General features: G+C 40.7%; 1 protein-coding gene across 1 annotated transcript in view; it reads right to left on the bottom strand.

Moving 5' to 3' along the window:
- Positions 1–17,377, bottom strand: part of ENPEP (glutamyl aminopeptidase) — a 37,207-nt gene extending 19,830 nt beyond the window's left edge. The window contains exons 1-6 of the mRNA XM_009474650.2: positions 16,523–17,377; positions 11,559–11,700; positions 8,793–8,924; positions 4,545–4,665; positions 2,224–2,378; positions 1,480–1,593 (exon numbers count right to left, since the gene is read on the bottom strand). Of these exons, the coding sequence (XP_009472925.1) occupies positions 1,480–1,593; positions 2,224–2,378; positions 4,545–4,665; positions 8,793–8,924; positions 11,559–11,700; positions 16,523–17,136 (1,278 nt within the window). The 5' untranslated portion in view covers positions 17,137–17,377. The remainder of the gene's footprint in view (positions 1–1,479; positions 1,594–2,223; positions 2,379–4,544; positions 4,666–8,792; positions 8,925–11,558; positions 11,701–16,522) is intronic.
- Positions 17,378–27,336: the final 9,959 nt, after the last annotated feature.

The following is a 27,336-nucleotide window of genomic DNA, read 5'->3' as shown; positions in this document are numbered from 1 at the left end:
TGCCTTTTGCAAATCCTGTTTTCCCATGTGTATCATAACACAAAAACCCCCACAGCAGGCAAAAAAAGGAGCCTGTATTACCAGTTTCAGCAGTGTGAAAATATCTGCAAAGCATTATGGGCTCCTCTTGTGAAAACGGAGCTGGGAGGGAGGGAAGGAGGGAGGAAGGAGGCAGGGTTCCCTATCCCAAGGTTTATATTTTTTAAAGTTGTTATAATTGTTTTAAAAGATTAAGTGGCCTGCAGTCAAAATCCCCTTACTTCCTAATCAATATTGACCAAAAAAGACTAAATTTCTGTATAGTTTTTCTCTTTTAATACTCACTAGGATGATAACACTGAAATGGCTCTGGATCTTAAATGAACATGGTGTCTAGATAAAAAAAGCCTTTTAAATTTTAGGCTCAGTAATTAAAATTTTTCTTATGTAGTTAGCACAACAGATCCTCTACTTCAAAGTGTAGAAGAAGTGACCCAGGAATGATTTTGTTCTCAGCCTCACATAACATGGATGAGAAGAGATCTTTATGGGGAGCAGGGAGGGAGGCAGGGGAAGCACCGAGTAGGCACTGCCTCCTTCTAAAGTCACTAGGCTCAGGGGCTGGTAGATTTTGACAATGGGCTCAACCTATGCAAAACCTGCTTCCTTCCACTGGCATATGTTATATATTTTCTAGTAGCCAGAATCTCATTACAGCTGGGGGAAATATGCATGCTATGCACCATCACATCTGTTTGGGAGGGGAGGAAGGGGAGAGCAAGAAACCTCCCTTTATTCACACACTGTTATCATTCCTCAGAGTATAATGCATATTTAGGGCTACCCTCTTTGTCTGCAACCCCCTTAAAGTGACTGGAGTTGGTTTTACTGCACAGTTAGTGCTAGGGGCCATCCACTCCCACTACCTGGCTTTGTGCTGTGCGAAGTAGAGATTGTCCGAGTTGGATCATTTGAAATGACACTTAAAATGCTGGCAGCAGCTGAATGGGGGATCTGATGTTTTCCTTGATGAATAGCCCAAGCTGTGGAGACAGGCCCAGGTTCCCAACACTCACCAGGGCTGATAACGGTCCTAAGACAAGTCCCGTGAAGAGACACTACAGCCCAACTAAATAAATAAAGGGGAATCTCCATCTTCCAGGGTTATACCTTTACACAACTTTGCAAAATTGCGAAGGCTCCGTCCAGAATCCACGTAGGTATTATTTGCCATAATAATAACCAAACACTTGACTCACTTGTTAAAAAAGAATGACTCTTCCCTGCAGACTAAAACTTTAGAAAGTTTATCTTGACTAGTTTCAGACCATAACATAGGTAGGTGGAAAAGCTTAAACCAACTTTTTCTTTATGTTGCACTGCACTATGTTAGTTTTCTATAAATATGCTTTAAGTCTTCGCCCTCCTTGTCTAACTTTTACTCCCTTCCAAAATGCTCCCCCCAGCCCCACCAACCCTCCACAAGACAGAGATAATTACCATTTCCCAATCTGGTTCTGCAGCATTTACTCCCAGGAACTCAAAATAACTGGCAAATCCTTCATTTAACCACAAGTCATCCCACCAGTCCATGGTCACAATATTTCCAAACCACTACAATTATAAACATTGAAAGATGTAGTGTTAGCTAAATGGTAAAAGTACATTTCAGTATCTCACATCTCCACATAAAACATTCATTTGTTCCCATTTTTTTCTGTTGCCAGATGAAAATTATCATAATTCTGAGGTTTAAATGGGAATGCAGGCCTCGCCTTGTGTTAAAACACCACTTTTATTATAAAATTACATATTACTGGGGAGATTGCTAATGATTCATGTGCCACTGAAAATATTTTTAGTTTCTTCCTCTTGATTTGATGATTTGTGCTTGTAAGGATATGTTTTCAGACAGCCTCTACAGTGTGTAGTTGTCCCTATTTGCTTGCCCAAAAGAGACATCTGCACATGCAAATTAGTTCCTTTAAGACATTTCAGACAGATTTTCATAAGCTGGCTCACAGTCTGGACCCAAGCATCTAACTTCCTGAGAAAAATTCAAAGGCAGTAGTTATGGTACTTTAAAGCTCTAACAGGGAACTGTTTTAACACGGTATTCTGCAATCAAATTGTGAGCACATGTAGAAGATCCTGACATGGAGTTAATGACAGTATTTTCAAGATTAAAATGTTGCGACTACACATTTGAAGCACTGTAAAACTTAATCATGTCCTAAAATGTACCTGATGAACGAGCTCATGGGCTACCACAGCAGCTACTCTCTGTTTGTTGGAAGTGGCTGACTCGTTGGGATCATACAGCAGGTTTGTTTCTCTGTATGTGATCAGCCCCCAGTTCTCCATAGCACCTGTCCCAAAATCTGGAATAGCTATTTTATCTACATTGAAAGAAAGAGAACATGATTACCACTGTATCCTTTAAGCCACTTACCTTGTCCTGTCTGCATATTCACAGTCTGTTTTGCTTACCATTTGTGGTTCTGGCTTACTGGTGTGGACTGCAGCCTATAACCTGTGTTTAAGAAGCAGGGGACTGGCCTACAGCAGCTGATAGCAAGCGCCCTGCCTCTGCTGAGATTAACAGAGCTAGGATCAGCTGCACTAGCTGAGGATCCGTCCTGTGAGGTGATGCTATGCCACCTCCTGGGAGCGTGCATATCACACATTACTTAATTTTGGCTCCAGAAATTAATAGTATTGTCTGGGGATGTGCTGTAGGCAGTAAACCTCCTGAAACTATCTATCTGTAGCATAATGAGGCATGTCATTGTTTGTCACACTGTTGTATTAAAAATATTTATTGACATGTTAACTGAAGTAAATCCCCCATGTAGTGAACAGCATCTGCTTCTGCTCCTGGCAATTTGTGGGGGTCACTCATTTACGGTCAGTAATCAATACAGGTTTAAATGAGAATTACGGACTCAATTGGACTGGCATTTTCTTCAGCAAATAATGACCACAGCCTTTCTATGTGGGTTAGTGAAAAGGTATAGATGGATTTAAAACTGAATAGAACGAACAACCCTCACTCCACCCTAGCAGAAGATAGGAATTACTTATTTTAATTTAAACAACTTGATTACAGAATCAAAGCTGATAATCTGGCAAGGCTTCACTGACAGTCAAAATGAGGATCGCAATGAGAATGGCAATACCAGAAGCCATAAATCAATGTGAAATACAATATTTAAATAAACCATTATGCAGAAACATATTTGATTCATCAGGTTTGATCTAGATGACTTCTAACACTGAGGGAGCAACATAGTAAGTCAAGATTTGTGATCCAACAAATAGACATTCTGAGAAAAACAGTATAGAATCTACAAGAACATCTACCCTCTGATACTGCTGTCCTGGGCTTACCAGTCCACCCTGTAGTGCAGACAGGCCCCTATCCATATGCTGATGTGGCAAAATCATGAGGCTTTTATGGAAATGAAACTTTGAATATGAAGCATAGGTGAGATATAGTCCCAATTATTAACGGGGACCAGTATGCAGAAGAACAACCTATGGTACTCGTTTCCTTAATTCAGTTTTAATTGAAATGCAAGGAGATATTTACAGTAAATGCAGATGATGTGTTGAAAGGAGGAGGTAAAAATCTGTTGTTAAAATAATGCAAGTTAGCCTGGTAGGAACAGGTATGAATAGCCAATAAAAGGTTTGCATAGCATTGTTGTCTTCAAAATTCTGCCCTCCCCCCCCCCCCCCCCCCCGCCTTACATTGCCTTAACTTATTTGTAGTTAATGTTTTTCCATCCTTTTAAGTTCATGAACCTAACTGAATTACCTCTTTGGAGGTGTGAGGAAGGGGCATTTCCAAAACTCTGATTACATTCGCAGCTTTATTAGTTCAAACTGTGCAAATCAGATCCAGAGTCTAGATAGCCCAAGCTAAAGGATGCCCAGCTGCACTACTTTTTCTTTGCTTATTTTGTAACCATGGGCAAAGTTTGATAGTGTGCTACTCTTGTTTAGCTCTGGATCTTCATTTAGGCCAGCAGTAGAAACTACAAATTATACGCTCGACCACATTCATCTTTCTAAGAAGTGGATACATACCCACTTTGCACTAAGGTTAATAAATAGTATGACATACTCTCTGGCAGTTTACATCTTCGCTTATCTCACTGCTGACTTTTGTCCAGAAGTTGCCATGGAAGTGGTACATGTTTTTCTCAAACTTCTTCTGGCTCTATTTTAGCTCATGATGTTCCTTTACTGATGACACCAAAGCTTCCCCGGATTTTCCACAAGACACTTTAAAATAACCATGCCAGGACCAGTGCTTCAGTTCAGCAAACTGAACTGTGAGAACTTGTAACTAAACTGTTACTGAGACCAACCCTCCCTCGTGACATTTAAGAACATCTTGAACTACATGGGTACAGTTTTAAAACATCCTGACACCATATCAGCAGTTAGCAACCAAATGCTTTCATGCTCTGTTTTCCACCAAAGCAGAGAGACCTGTAGGAGAAACATAACCATGACAGTGAATTAACAACATGAAAAATATAAATATTAATAATCACCTAGTTTCGGAAGAGAATAGCTCAAATTAAAGTACTCTTCAAAGAAATCGAATATAATTTTTGTTACGTTTGCTGCATATTCTGCTGTGTGTATTTGCAGTGGCTGGGCGTAAACTCTCAGCTGTAAAATACAGAGAGACAATTAGAACAATCTTCAGTTAAAAGAAATTAGGACCTGGCAAGCATTGAAAAGCCATTTAACATACATACCTATAACACTGCAGGTTTTCTCTAAGAGACTGTCCTGAACACTGAATTCAGTTTTCTAACATATTTATTTAACAAAGTTTTTGAAATGTTGTACATAAGAAAGATCAAGTCAGCATGATCTGTGCATGCTGTATGCCTAAACTGTAAAACTGGCAAGACCCATGTCCAGAAGCTTGCAGTGGCCAAGCTTGGAGCAGGGCCTGGGTGCATACCAGTCCCTCCTTCCCCAAGGCCTGGTTTTCTCAAAAAGGAAGCCTGGGCAAGGCCAACTGAAGGGAATCTACTTGTTCTGAGCAGTTCATTGATCTGGACTGACCCCATCAAACCAATCTTTAGGAGCACATCTGCCCTGAAATATGTCTGAAGCCCATAACACCTTATTTTCTTCAATTTCTTTCTACCTTTCCTACCTACTATCATCATAATTTCCTCTTGTCCTTGTATGTTTGAAGATCTCGGATCCTTTGAAGACAGTGCCTTTAGCAGGTCTGTAAATCTTCCCAGTCATGCTGGCCCATGCAGGTTGAGTGGCTGTTTGCCCAGGACTTCAGGCCATACAGCTACCCAGTCACAGCTATGGTGCCTGCTGGGCTGCTGCCCCTCTGGAAATCCTAGACAAAAATAATTTCTCTCTCTCCCCACCAGGCAGGTCGAGGAAAACCGGCACGTTTGGTAGCCCTGTGTGTGATGAGTGACCATTTCTGTGCTCCTCTTGCATATCTGAGCATGCTTTTTTTCCTGAATGCAAAATACGGTGTGTTGAGTGCTGACCTTTCCATCCCTGAGGCTTGGTGCCAGGGACTGCTTTGGCTATTGATGTCAAGCAATAGGAAGCCTCAAGCCCTGGAGGTCTAGAGGCACCCATAACCATGATGAAGAGGCCCAGAGCTTGAAAAAGCTTTTTGGGATGTTATCTCCACAAAATTTGACTTCAGAATTTATGGAGTCTTTCCCTCGATCTCTTTGTCCCAAAGCTCACACAGATCTCTGCCCCAGAGCAGAGCCATAGCACTGCAGCGTCCACTGGCAGGAGCTGTAGGCTGTCCTCTTCACTGTCCCCCAAAATGTCCACTGTGGAAAGTAAGAGATCTTCATACAGACTGAAGTTTCTGGCTTTGGGAAAACCAGTCGATCTCATTTTGCAGGCTCTGCATCCCTTATGAATGGGCCACATTCTTCTGGGTGCATTGGTGTGGCTTGTTTACTCCTCAGTCCTGCCTTCAGCCAGGAATTTAGGGTCCAAACTGAGCAAAGGAGCTGGCCTACGCTAGGAGCCCTCTTGGAGCCTGACAACACATTGATTTCAATACCATGAAATTACACTTCCTCCAACGAGAGGGGAGGATGGGAAAGTGGTCAGAAATAAAGCTGGAATGAAAAAACAAAACCAAAAAAAGCTTATGAAATTCAATTGGGAATCCACTCCAGCCAGGGGATTTCCCTCAGGGTCAGTTTGCAATCACAGTCTGCAATTTCCACTTCAGTAAGCTCTTTACCCAATTTAGCAGTCTTTGGTCTCCTAGCTGATCCATATTAATGGTTTCCAAAACCTTCAGCATGCACTAGAACTGACTTCGGGTTTCATTTGTACAATTGCTTCTGTGATTTTCCAAACCAGACATTTGGTACCTGACAGGTAATCCGCTCAGGAGCATCTTTTCCAGCTATAGGCACATTTCCCACCATTGATGCCATTATGTCTTTGTTAGGGCAACAGTTTTCCAAGCAAACAGCAGAGTTTTTAAATAATGTACTGTGTCATGTGTGCTCTATGCTGTTGCTGTTGTTTATGAAAGCAATATATGGATCACATGGATACTTTCTGTTGGATGAGGGATTTATTGCTAGCAATTTATACAGAAAACTATGGAATGTTCTTTTCAGCAGTTGGTGAACCTAAATACCTCATTGTGCAGCTGGGCTTCAAAGTTTGGTTAGGAGAAGGACTTTCTAAATGTCCGATTAAAAGCTCTAAGATAGCCTGGCTTTCCTAGGGAAAAGGTAATTTTTAGTGATGGAGTTTATGTGGCTCCCTTAATTAAAAACAATCTTACAGCTGTACTTTATATTGGTAAAACTCTGTCCATACTAAGAGAAAGGGAACAGTTATGATTTTAACCTCACTTAAAAACAAAGTTTTCTCGTGCAGGCAAGTCCTCAGACAATTGTTTAGTGAATAGCATTAATAAAATATGTAATAATCAAGGCCTGGACTGGAAGATGTTTCTTCAGGCAACCTCTGTACTGACATGAATACCCCTGCTTCTACAGACACACACTTTAATTACCACATTGCAGTGAACACTCCCTTCTATTTAGAAAAGCTACAACCAGTCAGGAACATTGTGGGCTTTACTGTTTTGCTGGGGGAAAAAAAAAACAAATATTGTCCTCAGAGCCATATTCCGGAGTGGACAAGCAGAGAATGTTAACTTTTGCATCTAGAAAATAGAGTTTTACATACATCTTCAGCACTTTTTTTCCCTATCACACTATGTTCTACAAAAGCTGCACAAATTCTGATTCTTAAAATAACTAAACTCTAGAGAATATCTATCGAGGCCAAGTAACCAAAGTCCTGTCCTTGATAATGAATGGAGCAGCCGCGCTGAAGAGCATCTGGTTAACAAAATGGTGTGGCTGGGTGGCCTAAAACGTTCTCCTGTTACGCAAATTACTCAGCCAAACAGCAGGGATCTAAGAACATTGCATTGCTATCTCAAACCAGGCTCCATTTGCTTGGCTAAGTGTAATTTAGCCTTATTTCTTTGTCAAGAAATAATATAAGTGTACAGCATGATGCTAGCGAGGGCGTAGAGGAAGGAGGCCTCAGCACAGCGCTATGCCAGGAAGTCTTTGCTAAGAACTGGATCAGCACTTTGGAGATTTATACATGGCAGATTTTCACATTAGCGGACAGCCTTAAGTAGGGAAGGATTTGCCGAGCTTTTTCGGATAGAGAAGCTCAGGAAGAGCTTACTTGCTAGGGGAACAGTGGTCTAGCTGGGGCTTTGCTCTAGATTCACTGTTCGTTGGTGTCACTGCCTCCAGAAGAGGAGGAAAGCGCTGCCAGCTCAGCTGAACCACAAGACCATGTGTTACACCCCTAAGGGGAAAGGAAAGGGAAGCAGCAAGAGCATACAGCTCTGGGATCATCCTCTGTCTCAGATGTAAAAAAGATGTAAACCAATAAATAATTAAGAGTAGGTTGCACATCCCAGACCAGGTTTAGGCTGAATGAGGAGTTTATGTTGAGGGGCAAATTATATTTAGGCTTTCAGGTTGTGATTCAGCGTAATGTCTTGTGATCTCCTTATGCCTGATCAACTGCACCTTCAGGAGATTTCAATCTAAGTGCGCACTGGATTGGACTGCCTGTTGCATCTAAATAAAGGAGCTATTTTAATTTTATGGATTCAGATTCAAACATACTCACTTCATTAGGGCACCTACCAAATATCCAGCTGTTTAGGCAGGCACTATCACTTCTACACTTATTTGTAAAGAACTTACACTGGGCAGTTGCCTTTAGCCACTGTTGCAAAATAAAGAATATTGGAGCCGATACGTTATGGCACATAGCATTGTAGTCCTATGTCTCCATCACTGTAAATAGGAAGACATCAAGCGCATAGATTCACACACACATAGATAACCCACAGAAAACTGTAAAGTATTTGTATCCATGACTTGTGAATCTCTTGTACCCCTGGACTTGTACATTCCCTTATACTCTGGGCTTCAAGTCAGGGGTGAGGTTGGAGAAATAGTGCTCCTTCCTCACCCCTGTGTCTGTACTGACTGGGATCTCACCAAGATGGGAGACAGGGAAGGACTACAAAACACAGTGTGCAGTCAAGGTCAGAGGAACCACTGTGAACACCTAATCTGATAAAATAGGCTGCATAAAATAGGCTATAGGAAAGGGAAAAATATGTTCCTGTTTGTATTATAGAAAGAGATGATTCATTTTTTTTTTAAATGCAAATCACAGTACATCTGTCATCTGACTCATGTTCAAGCTACAACGAGACTTACACGTTTTCCACTAGCGGATGTTCTCTCTACGTACTGAAACTGGTGCACCGCAAAGCATACCAAGTAAGTGCTCATGGGAACTGACTTCTCAAAAGTTGTCCGAGTCCAGCCATTGCCCAGCTGTACAGATTGCTGCAGAAATGGAAAAATAATTAATTTGAGTTTTGGAATTGCAAACACATGCAGAAGAGGGTATAATATTTCTATGAAGGCTGCAACTACATAGGAATGATAAATCACCTCTCCAGGTTCACCTCTTCTGGCATCCTATTGCTGATGGCATGAGAACAGACAAAATGTTTTTTCTGCAATACTGCAATACACGAAATGGGACCTTGTTTTTCTGCACTAAATAAGTTTACCTGGTTCTAATTTTGCATCAAGGATTTGAAATCATTCACATGCACAGGAATTTTGCCAACCGAAGTTTTCCAGTGTATGCTAGTGTGTTTTGTTCCTGAAATAGTTGCATAAAATAACATCACTTTGGACAGATCAGAGAAGAGACTGGATTGTCTCCTCTCTTAAATACATACATCATGTAGGAGTCCGGGATTGCAGAGATGCTACTTAGGATAAAGAAAAGTCTAATGAATCTATCCTGAACTCATTCAGATACAAATTAGCACTGCTAATTGGTGGGTTGTTTAAATGTACATAAGGTTTAGTGCTGATCATAGTTTTTATTTTGTAAATCAATTAAAAACCATTCCTGATTTTTCCAAATGTCCATAATTCTCAACTGAACTATATGACCAGACTTGCAACCTGTTGTATGATGTGATTCATTTTCTAAATATTTATTTCTGCTATTCATTATCTGTTATTGTCTGTCTGATAATTTGTTTATGCTTCTGACTGGATGACTAACTTAAATAGGACACAAGCAAACAGCATATGAAACCTTCTACTAGAGATACAATACTTCATGAGATTTGTCTGTTATAAATACAATATAAATAAAGCACAGATAGTGAATGTTACCGGTAATATGATTCCATGAGCAAAAAAACCTTTTCACAGAGACTTTGACAAACTCCTTTTCACAGAGATATTCACAATCTACTTTTCCATTATTTGACTAATTTTGACTCTATTTTGATACGTTTTGTTCTTTCAAGAAAGAACTTCAGTGAAAAAAAGTAAAAAAAAAATTCACTGCAGTGAAAAATGCAAATGGATCGTACAGGTTTCTGATTTTGCTGAGCTGATTTTGCCATATTGATTATAAAGCTCCACACCACCAAAACTACTACAGGATGTGTAACACACAACGTGCCTTGCATTTACAAACTATTACATCTCCATGCCTTGAAAAGATTTCCCAAACATCTTTCATTACTAAGAACGGAGCTACTGACCTTGTGAGCACACCAGATGAAAAAGTGCCCTGCTATTGTCCGTTAGTCAAAACCTGAGTATGAACCCAGCATAATCTACATTTCCCTGCCTGTACTTGGATTTTAGCAAATTAATTAACAAGCGGTAGCTAGCCCTTTGAAAGCTTATTTTTGTAGGTCCATACTAGAGGCAAGGTCCACATGTAAAGGTGTAAAGTAAATCTCAAAACCCACTAAATCTTGATAACATCTAGTCTCATCCCCTCACCTTCCTTGCCGGTACCCTCATTTATGTGAGGTCTGTGAGGAAAGGTATAGCAAACACTCTCCTTTCATGTGTTGTTCATCGAAGTGTCTGGTGCTCTTTTAGGTATCATAGGAATATTTTTAATAATAATAGGTCAGAGCTTTAAATTTGCAAAGGGTCTGGGAGGCAGCTGTATCAGATTGGTAACAGTTCTCTCAGCTGCATTGCTAGGGGATAGTTAAGGTCTGGGGGACTCTTTAAATAAAACAGTTCACAGTAAATCAGACCTTTGTTTTCTGGGTGGGGGAGTGATTGGGAAGATGCAAATGTCAACAGCCTGGAGGCTGGAAGCTCTTTTTTTCTTTTTTTTTTTTTTTTTTTTAAAATCTTGGCACTTTATCTCCTACTTCAGAACATATTAATTAGAAATTATGCATTGGACTACACACATTCAGTTAAACTGTTCATTAGAAACTCTCTCAGCTGAAAGCCATTCAATATTCCAGAAGGCCCAGAGGTAGATAATTGATGCCACTGAATTTTGTACAAAACTTGGAATTTGACCGACCAGGTCCAGAAGTAGATTATTTAGGAAATTACAGTCATGGTGAACTGACAAGTGTCCACACCCATGAGCTGACAGATGGGATTTCAGATCCTGTATTATTAAAAATAATAATCCTAGACTTTCTTGCAAGCAGGATCCTTTGCCATTAGATTGTGATCAGCAGACCCTCGCTTTGGAACATTATGTAGTTTCAGTGATTATTTTAGACTTCCCATCTGGGAAGCAGCTGTCTTCCAGAGTATTCCTTCTCCGAGTCCACCTGGTTTGACTGAAGAACCTGCTATTACCTATTTATAGTTAGTAGGGGATGCTTGTAGGGGATGCTCATCTAGAATATCTGAATAGAGGGCCAGCTAGCTAAAGACAGAAGAGACGTTTCATTTCTGCTTTGGATTTGGCTCTGTATTGCCATGTTGTGTGCTGGTGGACCACTGGGAGTCCCAACCAACCAACCAACCAGTCCTGTTTTATGGAATATTTATTAACCATTAGCTTTACAGTGTCTGGGTGGTAGAGTCTGTGAACGCGCAAAGGACCCTGCGATCCATGCTACCTTTCCAGTGGCTTTACAGAACCATTCCACTTAGGCAGCAGAGTTGGGAAATACATACCTGTACCGGCATGTTTGAAAGTGCTTCGTACTCATCTTGATGGATGATAGATATGTTGTAAGTTGCCTTTTTGTTGGGCTCGTCAAAGCAAGGAAATGATTTCCGTGCATCTGTTGGCTCATGATCAGTAGCTGCAATGCTCCTTAAACAAACAACACATTGGCAAGCCTTCATTATATATACCTTTTAAATCTTATCTGCAATTTCTAAGCATAATTTTTTAGCAATTTCACAAACTAAAGTCAGCTACAAATATTTATGTGTACTTGTCAATTCATAAAAGTAGGTGACATCAGAAATGAACAAGCTGACATCGTATAGGCATGTAGGTTTCAGAGCAAAAGCTAAAGCCAATTGCTTATCATCAAATATTTTTAGGAGCCAGGCAATAAGATACCAATGAACCCTCATGGATGAGGTCCATTGATTCCTGATGAGCTTTCCCATTGATTTTTGTCCCTAAAATAAAGTACTGATGGTATCACCTGAAAGGAAATTAAGGTCCTGGTATAGGGATGTTTACTTAAGTCGCTCCATGTGTTGTTTACTAGAGCATATCTTGGGATTGGAGTCTTGAACATCTCCTGAGAAGACACCTTGGAATTGCGTAAGTGCCCCTAAAATCTCCTCCTGCTTGTGCATTTCTTTTTCTGCAGTTACCACGTACAGTTTTCTGCTGGTGTTGTTATGCTCCCCTGACTCCATTGATGAAACTGCTGGAGAAAGGATGGAAAGTTCAGGTGAACATCCTAGTACCTAACCGATGCTATGCTAGCCATGTTGGGGGGTTTCGAAAGTCATCTCAGTTGTGCAAAAACAACTGGGGGAGCTAGTCAATAGGGGTCACTTTAAAAAAAATAAGGTGAAGGTTGTGAACTTTCATATCATGTGCTTGCTTGTCACAGTGACATTGGGCTCCCCCTTTAATGAACCATACAGTGGCAGAGCGTATTATCCAGTGATTGATGGTGAAAGGGATCACAGATGCTTCTTCAATTAATCTGGAATGTTGAGCATTTTCTGACAGCACTTCTACAGCTGCTCCAACTATATTAAGGTAGTTTTTCTTTCCAAAAAGTAATTAAAAGTGTACATCATAAATTACAGATCTGCAGCAATCCTACAAGCTCTCTTGACAACCAATTTTTCAATGTTTCTGTTGCCCTTGGCATTTCCCTGTGACGGTTAAATACTAAACTGGTCATTAGGAACTTGTAGCAGCAAGGGTCATTTACAGGCCTGATGGAGGTAATACGTCTGGGTTCTTACCATTCATGTTCATTGGAACAGTAACTCAAAAGTTCATGGGCAGAAAGCACAATGAACATTCACCTTAACATAATTTCAGGCTCAACAGAGTTTCTTTTGCTTGGTAAATTGTTTGATGTCACTCTCTACTTTTTGTAGGATTTGAAAGCTATTTCACAATTAAGTTAACTTCAAGTCCCCAGGGCAATGCTTCACAGCTATTGCTTAAAAAATTGGCTATATATTTTGACACATTTATATCTTGTTCCTACAGACTGATAACACTGTGATATCTCCGTTGATTTATAAGGTGATAATCCATCTATCCTCATATATTTGTGGAGGCAGACAGACATCAGCAGTGCAAAACCTTAGCATTACCATTCCTATGGGGCAGATGATGAGAACTCCAGGCTATGGCATGCATAGAAATGGCACTAGAAACATGGAATGTTGTAATTTCCTTTCAGACTGGATAATGTAGTTTTTAGATAAGATTTTCTTTACTGTTGGTGGCTTCTGCCCTTCTACTTTCTGTTGATGTCCAGGCCTTTAAATATGAACTTAGAGGTGACAGTTGTAAATATCATAGTAATAAGAAGTGAAGATCTGGCTGAGACTGCATCCAGCTGTTGTTCCCAAAATAAAACAGTGCTGCATTTAGAACCATGATGAATTTACTTTTTTTTTTTTCCCCAAAGCACAGAGTTTTTGTGCAAAAACCCCTCCCCTTGAGCTAATTAAAGCATTTTTCTTCTAGTCCGTCCCTAAATTCAGATTCATTGCTGCTTCTGAGAAAAATTTCTCCTTGAGGAAGAAATCCAGGAGTGCTACTCCTGTACACTAAAGAATATTTTGCCTTTCCCTAATCAAAAATCCTAAATGCAAGTCTCCCTGTTAGAGATGTGCCCAGCTGAGTATCTTTTATAAGCCTCTTGTTCTCCTCTTATGGAGGACAGAGAGAATTCCTATATAAGGGAAACCATACCTTCTCATGAGTTAAAAGAGCCAATTACACCGGGCAAGGACTCTTGTGCTCCTTTCCCTAATATCTGAAAATAATACAATTGCAATGTATTCATGCTCACTGCATCATGCAAAGTAGGGAAGGACTGTTATTCCTCTTTCATCAATGGGGAAATGGGGAAAGTCCTTCCCAAAGGACTTCAGTGATTGCAGCTGGATTCAGGCACCCACAGGAAGATCTAGGGAGGTCTATGTCTAAAATCTGCATTCTCAAAGTTTCTGCTTTCCTGCTCCCTACCCACATGTGCATGTCAATTTATATAGTCGCATTCCCAATGTATCTCAAGATCCACTTCTGGGCATGTCCAAAAGCACCTTTGTCCTGATGGGGATTGTGTGATGTGTCTGAACAGGATTCCCAAATGAGGCGTTCTGCTCCCTAAGCCTCCCAAGGATCCCAGACTCGTAGGCATGTTCAGCACATGTCTACCTGTTTTCCACAAAATGTGGTGGGAGATTTGAATCTAAGCAACAGGAGAGCCTGGACTTGTGCCCAGTTTGTAAACAAAAGGCATTATAGCAATGCTTTGGCAAACCTTTGCCTTCACAGACAGACAGACAGCTGGGGAGCAGCTAAGCCCTGGGAGCTGACTTTCCAGTGTTATTAATTCTCTCAAAAGGTCCCACTGCTTCTAACACTGCCCAGAAGGGATGGGGGAGTAGGTTAATTACATGTCGGCGCTCATTTTCACCTCAGCCCCCTTCTCTCTAACATCCATTATTAATAGACTTGCTTCACTTTTGCTATTACCTGATCCGATTTGTATTTACTTACAACATGACAAAAAAGGAACTATTTGGGTTGAAATTTTCCAAGGGTCATGTCTGCCTCAGGCAAAGGCTAAATAAAAAAGCTAATTCCAGTCAGCATTGGTTTTGAGTAGAAAGCCAGGGGAAAATGCAGTTTTAATAAGTAATAAAACCCTTCCCTTGCCATCCTTCCTCACCCCATCGTATCACCTACCGTCATACCACATAGCAGCAACTTGGCTCATGGTTGCTTTCATTTCAAAGCTGTACTTACCACTATCACGTGCATTGGCTCTTCCACCTTCGCAAACAATCTGCCCAAACTTAACCACATGAAAAGCGTTTCAGAAATCACCATTCACTCGTTCTTATTAGAGCCCTTCTCAAGCCTAACAAACAAACTCACATGCTCAAGTTCCTTTCTGTATTGAGTGTTTTCAGACTGCTGGCTAGGATCATCCTTGCAATTGTAGCTTCCAGTGTCCAAATTAAGAAGTAGGAACCCTCTCAAAGAGAGCTCACATTTTATGCTTTCTTTAGTTTATGAAGTTCTCCTGTCTTCCTGACGTCAGATGCTTGGTCCTTGTCTTCCTACAGTGTCTGGATCTGAGGGATGGGCACTCACCTCTCCTGCTCTGTGACTCAGGAGACCTGCGTTCTGGTCCCGCAGTTCTGGTGTTGTTACAGACCTGGGACAATTAATTTAATATCTAGGTATTTTTCACCAATAAAAAGGAAGTAACACACCTCAATTTAGAAAGATGCTAAGAGGTTACATTTTAAAACTGCTGTGGGGATGTCAGTTGCTCAAAGTATAAAACCAAAGCATTTTCTGAGTCAGAGCAATACTGAGGTGGTAGATGGAGGAAAACAAGAGGGAAAGAGCTGGCTGGGGTTCAACCTGTTCTCTACATGGCTTCTTCCCAGATCAGATAACTATGTTTAAGTATGAAAAATCAATGCTTGTTTTTTCCTCTGCCTCTTGGATTTGCTGCTGCTGGTGTGTGTCGCTGCTGCTACTCTTGGTATTACCTGTCACTGGCTGAATGGAGCTGACTCTCACTCATGACACTATTGTCCCAGGAGGGCAAACAAGTGCTTGTCTCCATGTTCCTGCTACAGGTTCTTGGAAAAGTCTAGCCAAGTTTATCTTCTAGCTGTAAAGGCTGGAGTGAGTCACTTCAGAAACGTAAATATTGGAAAATGAATGAGTGTCTTCTCCATATGTTAACTGCAAAGAAATACCTCTGAGCAGTGGGCAACGGCTTTTTCAAGCTTCCACTTTGAAGTAGTGCAAACCTGGGAAGTGGAATGGGTTAACTGAACTGGCAGAGGCTTTGTAATCTTTCAATAACTATTGATATATTAAAAAAGAAGAGCTGGAGCACAAAAAAACCAAGTCAAAGATAACCTTCATCATTTGGACTTTCCTACCCACAACTTGAACCAGCTGCAGGAGGAACAGGGAAGTTCTGGTTTGGATATTCCTCAGGCTTACAACATCAAGGAGGCACGATGTCAGGAAAACTATCACAAGAGCATTTTACACTGAAACTTTTACCTTGAGGAGTGACAGGAGAGAGTGGTGAGAGCTGTATGCTATTTATTGTACTACAGAGATAGCAACCGGCCTCGATCCCTCCAGCTCTCTGAGGGAGCCATTTGTAAAGCTCAAAGGTAACCTGGGACCAGTAGAATTTGAAAAGGTTTTTCAGAATAATAACAAACTCCTCATCTCTCCAGCCCACATTCACTTGTCAACAGCCAAAGGGTTTTGAATACAGCATCTTCCTTAAAGGAATGAGAAAGTTAAAGAACAGCCCAGAAATGTCAGCAGGTTGGCGAGAGACAAGACTGAGAGGCTGAAACAGGAATAGAGCAGGCCTGAGCAAGTAGAAATAGAGAAGAAAGTTTAATAAATAAAAGAAAAACTGCTTTACTTGATCTTTCCGTTGTCAGTGTAGGTGGTCCTATAAAACCCAACCAGGGAGCCGTTCAGCCAGCCTTGAAACTTCAGGGTGAGTATATAGGGATTACTTTCATTAGTAACAGAGAGCTCTGCTTCTGCCTTCATCACTATGTACTCTTGCGGCTTGTACCCAAAGCAGTCGTTCAGAGCAATCTGCTGTCCTGAGGATTTCTGAAGTGTGGGCATTTCTGTAATCTTGGTCTCTCGCAGGTGGAGCCACAGGTACCTGGTAGGTTTTTCCAAAGCAATAGAAATACTGACTGTCCCACTGTAAATGTCTCTCTCCATTTCAGGCTTCATTTCCAGATCATAGTGGACAGGCTTGACATAAGTGGGTAGTCTAAAATGTCTCCAGTCTCCAGTCTCATCATTTTTAGGAGGACAGGGACCCAAATCCTCTGTGGGAGGATGGTTTGTTGGTGGGTCTGTTGTCCCTGAAGGTTGCTGAGATTTAGGTCTGCTCAATCCCACGCCAAGCCCCACGGCAAGACCTACAACGACCACGACGCCACAGATGACAGCCACATGCTTTGCCTTTATACAATACCTCTTGTGCTTCTTATCCTCAAAATCCATGCCCTCCATCTCTGCTCCCGGGACTGTTCTCAGAGCAAAACATTAACCGTAAAAAAGCTTATTAGTCACTTCAGCACTTGCATTCAGTAAACTCAGCAGACTTGGTTTGTATTTTAATTGTGTAGCTATAGCTGTTGTCTGCCCGTCTCCCCCACCTTGCTTTCCAAGAGACACTCAATTAATTAAAGACAGCATGCATTTGGAGGAAATGTGAATGATCAAAAGGAGCGCAGCTGGGCTAGGAGACGGAGGGAGCCGACACAGAAGAACATTGTTCCTGCCGTGCTCCCCTTATAAGCAGCACAACCCCACCCCCAGCCCCTCCTGCTCTGGCCTGAGTTAAATATAAAACAGTGCTATGTTAATCAGCAGTTAGGAGATGATCAGATGCCAGAGCTCTGTCAGCAGCTTTCAGAAAGAGTTTGCAGATAGAGGTGTAACTGCTCCAAACCCTCAACCTTTGCCACTACCCTTCCTTCTTTTCCCCTGCTGTATCTTGTTTGGGTTTTTGAGGTTTGTTTTTTTTTTTTACTTTTTCCTCTTACTAGAAAAGATTTCCTTGAACTTCCACCCTATAGTTTGTGAAATGACATCTCCAAAGTCTCAAAAATCCAACAAAATTCACATACATCTTTCAAGGCCTTTTCAACTGTTTCCCCTCTTTTCTAGGCTCATTTACCTTTGCTGAGTAATTCGAGGCAGTCACGGGCAGAAGAATGCACAGTGGAACAATAAATTCTGATCACTGACTCCAAACTTTAAAACATGTCTAATTCCTCTCCCCTTCTCATAGGGTCAATTTTCCAGGAGATTGCTCATAACCATGCATGCAAGCTGGTAGCCTGGGATAGCATTGCCTTGTTGGTCAGTGCAATTACAGTGCTGCCTGTGAACTCTTGCTGTGAGGGACACTTCTAAATATGCAGTTATATGATTTATGTACTAAAGATCTAATTTAGCATTTACTGCATGTCATCACGATGTGGTGCTTCATTGAAACAAATTAATTGAATAAAGCCTGATTCTGCTTGGGGGAACTTATTGTAAGTAAAGCCTTGTTAAGCCTGCAAGCAAGATGTTGCTAATGCAGTATGAAACTAAGTACAGCAGTAGTCTTGACCTTGTTTGATGCTGAACTAAAGGAAAACAGTGTAGAATAGAAACCTCAGTCCCCAGATCTCTTAACCTTTTTTCTCCACTTGTGGAGCTCACTTGAGCAGATTTTTAATCAGGCACATCAGTTTGGCTTCATGCCTCCTGTTTTAGTTTATTAGGAGACAGATTAACATCACTCTTCACATCAGTTACAACTCTCTGACTAGTTAGCCTCTTTTTTTACTTTTTTTTTTTTTTGAGATGGATGAATTTTCACCTGGATGGGTTGACTTAGCCCCTAGAATCAGTCAACACATGCTCTGAGTGAGATGCACTGAATCTGGGAAGGAGCTTTTCCAGGACAGACTTCATCCAGTCTGTTTAGAAATGGATCTGCTCACAAGCTTTATAAGTCTCCCTTTGAAATTTCGCCAGCCACCACGGGGAACTTTGGCTACCCAATCCGCATCAGCACTCTTACAGCACACTGCTATTTATATAGCATCTTGTTTTAAAGACAAGGTTTTCCAACAGGAACTGAGGAAAGGAAAGGTCTTTTTTGCAGAGCCTCAAGTTAACTCTTACTCAGATGTTTTCAAAAGTGAAAAAACAATGCAAAAAAAAAAATCAGGCAGAAAGCTAAAAATCTGTTTCACATTATGTCTGGTTTTATTGTTTCCCATTTCTCTGCAGTGATCAAAACTAGATATGACATGGGAAACCATTGCCCTTTAATGGATTGGGTAAGAATTTAACTTCTAGCAACAGAGCCAGCACTGAAGATCATGGTCTTAACATTTAAAACCATTTCAGCTTTTGTTTTGTTCTGATTGGACAGGACAGGGAAAAAGAGTGAGAACAGATTTTAAATAAGACATCTTAAGCCAGAGCAGGCCATAAGTGATGAGATAGTAAATGTGTCTTGATTTCAGGCATGCTTTTTACATCACTCCCATTTTCATTCTCCTTAGCTATGAGGTTTTCTGTTACATTTTTAATCTGAAGATGGAAAATGCTGTTTAAGTTTATAGACTGCAGAGCAAGTTCCTTACTGTAATTATGAAGAGACTTGCAGATTTCTTCACTGGTAACAATTACCTCCTTCAGGAAGAGCTAGAAAACATATGTGGATGAGCTGGTCCTAAACAGCAAAAATATATGTATTTCTTATCCTAAGCCTTAAAAACAACATCAGCAGTAAAAGCCATTACACGCTAATGAAGAGTGACAAACGAATTAGCTCAACAAGTAGCAGAGATTATTGGTGTCTTCTGCCAGTCAAGAGCAGTAGTGCAGTAACATGCAAGCTCCAGCATTGATCTCTTTATAAAAACTGATGTTCAAGCCTAGCTGCAGCCAAAAATAGATATAATGTATTTCGGATAGTGGTAGTTATGAGCAGTTTTATCCCTCCCATATCAGAAATATGCTTCATTCCTAGCTGACACCACTGGGGTCAGCTAGCAGTGCTAAGAAGCTGCCTAGCTGCCAAGACAGCTAGGGACCAATGACCTAATATACATGTCCAAGGATAAGACAGGGCTCAAACTATTAATTTCTCTACACAGGAGCAATAAAGGAGGGCAGAGCTCCCAAAGGCAATGCCAGTGCTCTCCCTGCTTGGCTGTCTCCAGGTAGAAAGGGGCAGGGAACAGGAGAGAGGAGAGCACTGTGGCCTTCATCAACAAGGTATAGATACCTTCTCTGCCCTCTCCCCACGGGCATAAGATGATGAATCCCTATATGGAAAGTGCAGAAAAGCTCACCCCAAGCTGCTCCAGCATAAACCACAAGCATGACTGCAGGCAAGGGTTGGCCAAGCTTGGAGGGGTTTAAATTGCTTTAGTTTAATTTCTAGAAAACCGAAAAGAGATTAAAACAATCTCCTCAGTCACCTGGACAATGCCAACACCTGCTGTGGTTTGTTTGGTGTTGGTTTTTAATTGAAGCAATTTCACCTTAAGTTAGGATTTAGTTCTCAGTCTGCACCGGAATTACCACACTAACTTAACCCTGCCCCTTCGGCTACCTAACATGGAGGGGAGTACGAAGTCACCCTGCTCTGTCATGTCATTGGTGGTGGGGACATGTACGTGCCTGTAGGAGCAATATCCAGATATCTTTTCAGACAACTACTAGGAGTATAAGTGAATCCTATTTTTTATCCCCGAATTGTCAGCCATTCATTTCCAATATAATTTCCAATTTTAAGTTTGGAAAATGGAATAAAATTTCCATAAGTGACAGTCAGGATCAGCACTAGCACCGGCCTGCTGTAGGCATTCAGGGAGAAGTCACATAGGCCCAGGAAATCCTTAATTGAAGCTGACAATGAGAAAAGAGCTGCTCTGGAAAGCATCAAAGACACGGAAATAAATGAAGTATATTAAAAAAAAAAGAAAAAAACCGCCACTGCAGCTCACAACAAATGAAACTCCTCCGAGCCAACTCCATCCTTGGAATAACATGAAACACTTACTGGGCCTATGCCAAGGAGGTCTTTGGCTCCCTGTGTCCAGGGACATTAAGGCAACATGAGGGCAGCAGAGTCTAAGGACCTCTGATTTCCTTCTGTTCTCTGAGCTGCCCCTGCTACGAGATTTAGGGATATCGTAATAAATAGAGCCTCTCTGCCTCCATCAGGAGGAATTTGGCTCTCTTTATGCTAAACTAACACTCCTCATTAGATTTGTCATTGCAAAAAAAGAAGGCATGAAGCAATCTGCTGTAGTGACTGCTTTCTGGCAGAGCTGCATTTGTAGACTTCTCCCCTGTGGTCCTCTACCAAAAAAAAGTTTAGGACATTAATTTGAGAAACATGAAACTGGTTGTGGTGTTCCACCAGGTCACAAATGAACTGTGTCAGAAATAATTCCCTAGTCCAGTGTTTTCCTACGTCTGTAATGACTGATTTTGTCTCCATCTTTGGCTTTGAACACCCTCTAGCAATCATTAATCCCCTAGAGTTTATGAGCATTAGTAATTACTGGCTTGCAGTGGTCCTTGTTCCACTCACAAGCTTTTTTATGACAGTTTTTAACTACAAAACAAGTCCTTTTGGGTTTGTGTTGTTTGGAAATGCAAATGTTTTGAACTGATTGGAGAAAGACAGTCAGGATTTCTTCAGTCATAATTGTTTCCCCATTTAGATCTTTGAAATCTGGCCCCAGCTGTGGGGTACTCTTGGCTGTGGTGCCTCGGGAAGACTGTGTTATTTCCTGCTGTAGACTGACAAGCTCCATATATAACACATAGGTTGAAGTGCAGTGCAGTCCCACCACCTATTCTGGGTTCTGCTGTGTTCCCCCAGCAGGTCAGTGCTGGATGTTTTCTTTATCACTAGGGTCAAGGCTGAAGGGAGTTACCTCAATGCATCTTCATAAGGAAGTACTGTGAGTTACCTTTAGTAGAGTCTTTATTTCCTTTCTTTCCTTTTTTCCTGTTTCAAATTCCTGGATGTAAATTCTGTGCCTCGAAATGTGAATGTCATCTCTTGTCCTATTTGTGTAAGCAAAGCAAGTCAAACTGTATTCATTTGCTTCGCTATATCGTATCATATCGTATCGTATCGTATCGTATCCTATCCTATCCTATCCTATCCTATCCTATCCTATCCTATCCTATCCTATCCTATCCTATCCTATCCTATCCTATCCTATCCTATTGTCTTCCACTGCATTGCTACCAAGATAAGCTTGCTTGGGTTCTTTCATTCTAATCATTAACCTTTAATACAAAACCAGAATAATAGTCTGGACCATGATGAATACAGTTCCAACTTTCCAATTCTAATGTGTTTTATTATTTTTACATTTTAGTACCCTATTTCTTGTCAACACTGGTCGTTAAAATAGTTACAGTTTATGGCTCTGCACTTCAAAGTCTAGCTTCCAATATGAGATTTCCTTTTTGTCTTTAAAAACATACCTTAGGAGAGTTCTACTGTAGCAACAAAATACAATTTAATTTGTACGGACATTTTTTCAAACTCACTCAACATACATCTTGTTTAACAACTTCCTAAGCAAAAGTGAGAAAAGCAACAAGTTTTTACAGTGTAACCTCTAGGATATGTTGGGACACCAGAAGGCCCACAGGAAAACCAAATACTGCAGTTTAGAAATTCAGTAGGAAATTCCTTGATGAACTTCTGAAGGCATTTTATCCTCTTAGAATGAAAAACTTGCTTTCCACTCTCTTCACTTTTTTTTGTGGGTGAGGGTGATACCTTAGAAGACCTCCTCTCTCCACTTACAATTCAGGGCACTACTTTTAATCTCTGATATGAGTTGCAGTTCCCTGAGGTGCCACCTCTGTCCTTGAGCACTGCTGTGTCATTCGGTACGCAGTTATATTGATCCGTTTGTATATCTAGATAGCAGGGCATAAGAAGAAAAGCATTTTGATGGAGGAGAGGTGTAAAATTTCCTTCCTACCTTGACTGGGCCCAGCCTGAAACTGTTAACCTTCAGGGCAGGTTTATTTGTACTGCTTTCTCCTTGAGAAGCAGGGGGAAGTTCAGAGGCCAAATAAATGAAAAGGAAGTATTAGTCAGCCCAGTAATGATTCTGCTCAGCATGCAGTGACAGTACTAAATCCAAGTATGATATTAGCTTCATTGAGCAGGTAATGGAGATTACTGTGGAAACCAGTATTTTCAGTTGAAGGCATGTTTTCACTTACAGTAAATTGTGGGTTTCTCATCTTACTGAAAAAGATATAGTTGAAATAAAAGAAGGCATCGAACTAACTGGCAAGACAAGCAGAATGGAAGGATCAATCATCCTTTTAATCACTAGAAGAGATTAAGACACTGAATCTTGCTCTCTTACAACTGTGTGCACTGGAAGCAATTCCACAACAGTCAATAGCAAAGTGCTTGAGAATCTGAAAAAAGAGCAATACGATATGATAACAGTGTAAAAATAATGGGTAGCTTAGATTACGATAGTTTACCCATCCCATAGTATAATAGCAAGGAAACTCATAGAGCTTTCAAAGGCAGTAATTTTGACACAGATTAGAAGAAAACCTTTCCTGTTAATCTCACATATATCTCATTCATAGTGGCATTCATAGTGAGGGGCCATAGATGCTGTTTATAAAGCATCTAATGCAAGCCACTGAGAAGCAGAACAGTGGACCCAGAAGATTTCTGATCTGTTCTGCTACATAAATTCATGCGGTCCTTTGCTGCTGAAGGTGCATCAGAAATCATGCCAAGTCACAGAAAAATAATTGCTTGCATGATTTCCAGCACCAGAAAAGTCTCGTAAATGAAATCAAGTTAATGGAAGAGGAGACGACAGTTAAATCTTTTTGCTCGGTTGGAGATGTAATCTCAGGGGAATTGTCTGTCAACATGTATTTAGGTTACTTCCAAGTCTGTTACCTGTTTCATTTTCTTGGCTAGGGTGATGAAGCTGATAAAAGAGAAAACAAATGCAGTGGCATAAACTGTTTAATTTACTGTTACATTAAGAAAAAATAAAATCCCTTTTCCCCCCCTTTGTAAACAGGATTGTAGTTATATTAAGGAATTTGAAAATGAATCAAGAGATTGGGGGATTGTTGTGGTTTAACCCAGCAGGCAGCTAAACACCACACAGCCATTCACTCAGTCCCCCCACAGTGGGATGGGGGACAGAATCTGAAAAAAAGGTAAAACTCGTGGGTTGAGATAAAGACAATTTAATAGGACAGAAAAGGAAGGGAAAATAATAATAATGATGAAAGAATATACAAAAAAAGTGATGCACAATGCAATTGCTCACCGCCACTGACCAATGCCCAGCCAGTTCCCGAGCAGCAGCCCCGCCCCCCGCAGCCAACCTCCCCAGTTTTTTGTTCAGCATGACATCATATGGTATGGAATATCTCTTTGGCCAGTTTGGGTCAGCTGTCCTGGCTGTGTCCCATCCCAGCTTCTTGTGCACCTCCAGCCTCCTCGCTGGCAGGGCAATATGAGAAGCTGAAAAGTCCTTGAATTAGTGTAAGCACTGCTCAGCAACAACAAAAACATCAGTGTGTTATCAACATTATTCTCATCCTAAATCCAAAACACAGCACTATACCAGCTACTAGGAAGCAAATTAACTCTATCCCAACTGAAACCAGGACAGGGATGAAAGAAAGTCCACAATTATAGATCTGGCTTCCTTCCCTTCCTCCCCTCCAGTTAAATCTATTGGCCTGCAAAATGGAGATAGAACAGGCTATGTCTTTGGGACTTCAACCACATGTACTTCATCTGTTTTGCCCTGCATGGAATCTCTCTCTCTCTCAAGGACTTGCTCTGTTTTCATTAGTCCTTACGTCCCCACAGGCACTGCCAACAGCTGCTGCAGTGGCTGGATAGAGCAGAGATAGACAGAGATCAGTTGACTGATTCCCAGGAAAGTTCCTAAATCACTCACTGCACAAACAGGTGTGCATGTGAGGGGTGGTGAGGTATGTGCACTGGCGTATCAGTTAGCAAGTTTGCCTGAAAGGGGATGTCGCATTAGGAGGAGGGCTCTGACATGAGTAATATTTATTTGATGTTATTTGGGAGTCATGTCCTTCAGAGCAACAACCAGCCAAATGTTTTCCCACAGAAAGAATACTATAAAATATTTTGTTCTCTTTTAGCAAACCCAAGCTGATCTGGGAGTACAATTTTATTGGCCAACAGTAAGTCCTCATATCTAAATTAATTTTTATTATGAGCAGCAGCAACCAAAATAGTAGGTGTTTCTACACAAGGATGAGGACATCTTTATTCTTCAGGCATATAACATGTTCTTTTGAGCTTGCATGCAGCAGTACAGGTTGGCAAGAGCATAAATGAACAGAGGAGGAAAATCTAGCACTCGGTAAAGATTGCACTGAAGAAAAAGCAGCACAAGCAAAATCAAAGAAACCCAGAAATTTCAGATCCTACAGATGATCAAAGCAATATTTCATCTTCCTTTTAAAACCAGCTAAGGAGTTGCATCCTTTATATCCAACACCAAATGGAGGCTTAGAGTTGGGGAAATAATCAAATAGTGTCTTGGGCTATCTGGATCCAATTCAAAGTTTTAACCCCTTGAACAAGACCTTCTCCACTGATAATCAGATGTCAAATGAGATTGGATTTTATGCACCAATTCACTTTTAAGTTTGTAGGATGGCTGCCTCTGTTGTCCCTGGAGTAGTTTAAGCACTGGTATTTTACAGGATAATCTACCGGATGGGATATTGTTGTACAGCCAGGCATTTCCTGCAGAGCCTTCTTTCCCTTCTCACTTTAATTCATTTTTTTCTTTTCCTTTTCCTCAAACCCCGATGACAGACTTTAGCAGGAATCTTCCTTTACTAAAAAGAACTTCCTTCCAAGAGCTTCTGGCAATAGAAGCCACAAAAAATACCAACAAACCTAATAAACAAAAATGGATATAAAAGACAACTTTTCAGCTTCTGTCCTAAAGTCTTTTAGAAACACATACTGCTACTTGTATATGCTGTTTTCAGGCTATTTCTGGTTCTTTCTGAAGTCAATAATAATGTTTCCATTCATTGCAGAGAGACCAAGAAGTAGAGCAGAGAAGTGCCGGCCTACATTTTTTACGACATCTGAGGGGAATGTTTAGACATAGGATGTTTGATGCTTCTTCCTCACAGAACTTTTTTCTATTTATATACTTACATTCAAGAGCAGCAGTTTTTAGATGGAGTAGAGGCTTGGTCCTTGCCTAGAGAGTGCACCTGCTGGTATTAGACACGAGAAAAAAGTAGGGCACTAAGAAATGGAAAGGGAGAATGAAATGAAGTGATAGGACAATTATATGAGCATGGCCATGTAGGCAGGTAGGTATATGCTATTCATCTTGATTACTCGTAATTCAACATATGTAATTCATATTACATGACAGGCTCTCATTCTGTTGGCTTGCTTCTCATGATGACACAGGACTTTAAATTAAGTTATTTTAAATTAAATAATTTCATTAAAATATCTGCTTAGCCGAGAAGAGCACTTATTGGACTCTCAGACAAAGCAATCGCCAGCTGAACTATCAGAACTCATCTATGGTGCAATCAACAGTGACTGGTGAGTCAGTCTAAAGATTAAAAAGTCAAAGGACAAATTGTTCAGCATAGTTTTACAATGATTGTACCTTACGTTTCCAAGAAAAGAAAGTTGTTTCTGAAGCATATACTTAGGATAACAATAAAGCAAGGTACAATCTACTTAACTCCTCCTCATACCTTTAAGTTCCATGTGATTTTTAGAACAGAAATAAAGTTTTTTGAGGAAGATACACTACTACAGTGATACACAGCAACAAAAAGCTCTCTTGGAGACAGTCCTTTAATAATTATTTTTAAGTTTATATATAAATTGTGCATCAAGCTGACTATGACATAAGGGCATCTTTGCACAAGATCTGAGTCTGTCTACTCCAGTTGGAGGGTCAGCCGTTTTTTTCCAAAAGCTATACCACCCTCTTCATTCCATCTAGTTTGGTCTGTAATATCTCTATTATTGACAGAGATGTTCAAAACTTCAGACTTGGCCCGTAGGAGGGAAAAAATTGGCAAAGGAGCTAAAGTTAATCAGAAGTTATGGAGAAGCTCAAAACAATACTGTCTTTGTAGTCAACTACAAAGCTGTTAATGTAAAAGGACACTGAAACCTATTTCTATCCCCCTGTCCTTCCTGCTTACTGTTCTAATTGTCCATTATCTGAGACCAGGACAGATAGATACCTGAATTGCTGATATTCTGGGAATATTTTGCCTAGATTGCAAAGGAATGCTTCTATGTGGAATATTTTAACGATGCTGTTTTAACAATACCAGGTAAAAACCACTAAATGTTCTAGACAGAGAAATAGAAAGGGCTTTTTCTGCTTTGTCAAGGTGGGGTTTTGTTTTCTTAACTCTTCCTCTAAGAGGTAGCTGCACGTTTAGTGCTGGAGAGAAAGCAGAGTTCATAGCCTTGCCTTCAGGCAGACTCACTACAGTTTAACATGCTGCACAAGCTGTTCCCTATTGTCCGGTGGCAATAGTTTGGCACACACTGGGCTGAGACTCCCAGATTCACAGGAAGCATTTAAACAAGCAGCCCAGTTTTTCAAGTGCTTCCTA

This window comes from Nipponia nippon, unplaced genomic scaffold (assembly GCF_047370975.1).
Source record: "Nipponia nippon isolate SJK-2023a ecotype South Korea unplaced genomic scaffold, ASM4737097v1 scaffold_6, whole genome shotgun sequence".
Taxonomy (NCBI): Eukaryota; Metazoa; Chordata; class Aves; order Pelecaniformes; family Threskiornithidae; genus Nipponia; species Nipponia nippon.
This window is presented reverse-complemented; position numbering and strand designations above follow the sequence as displayed.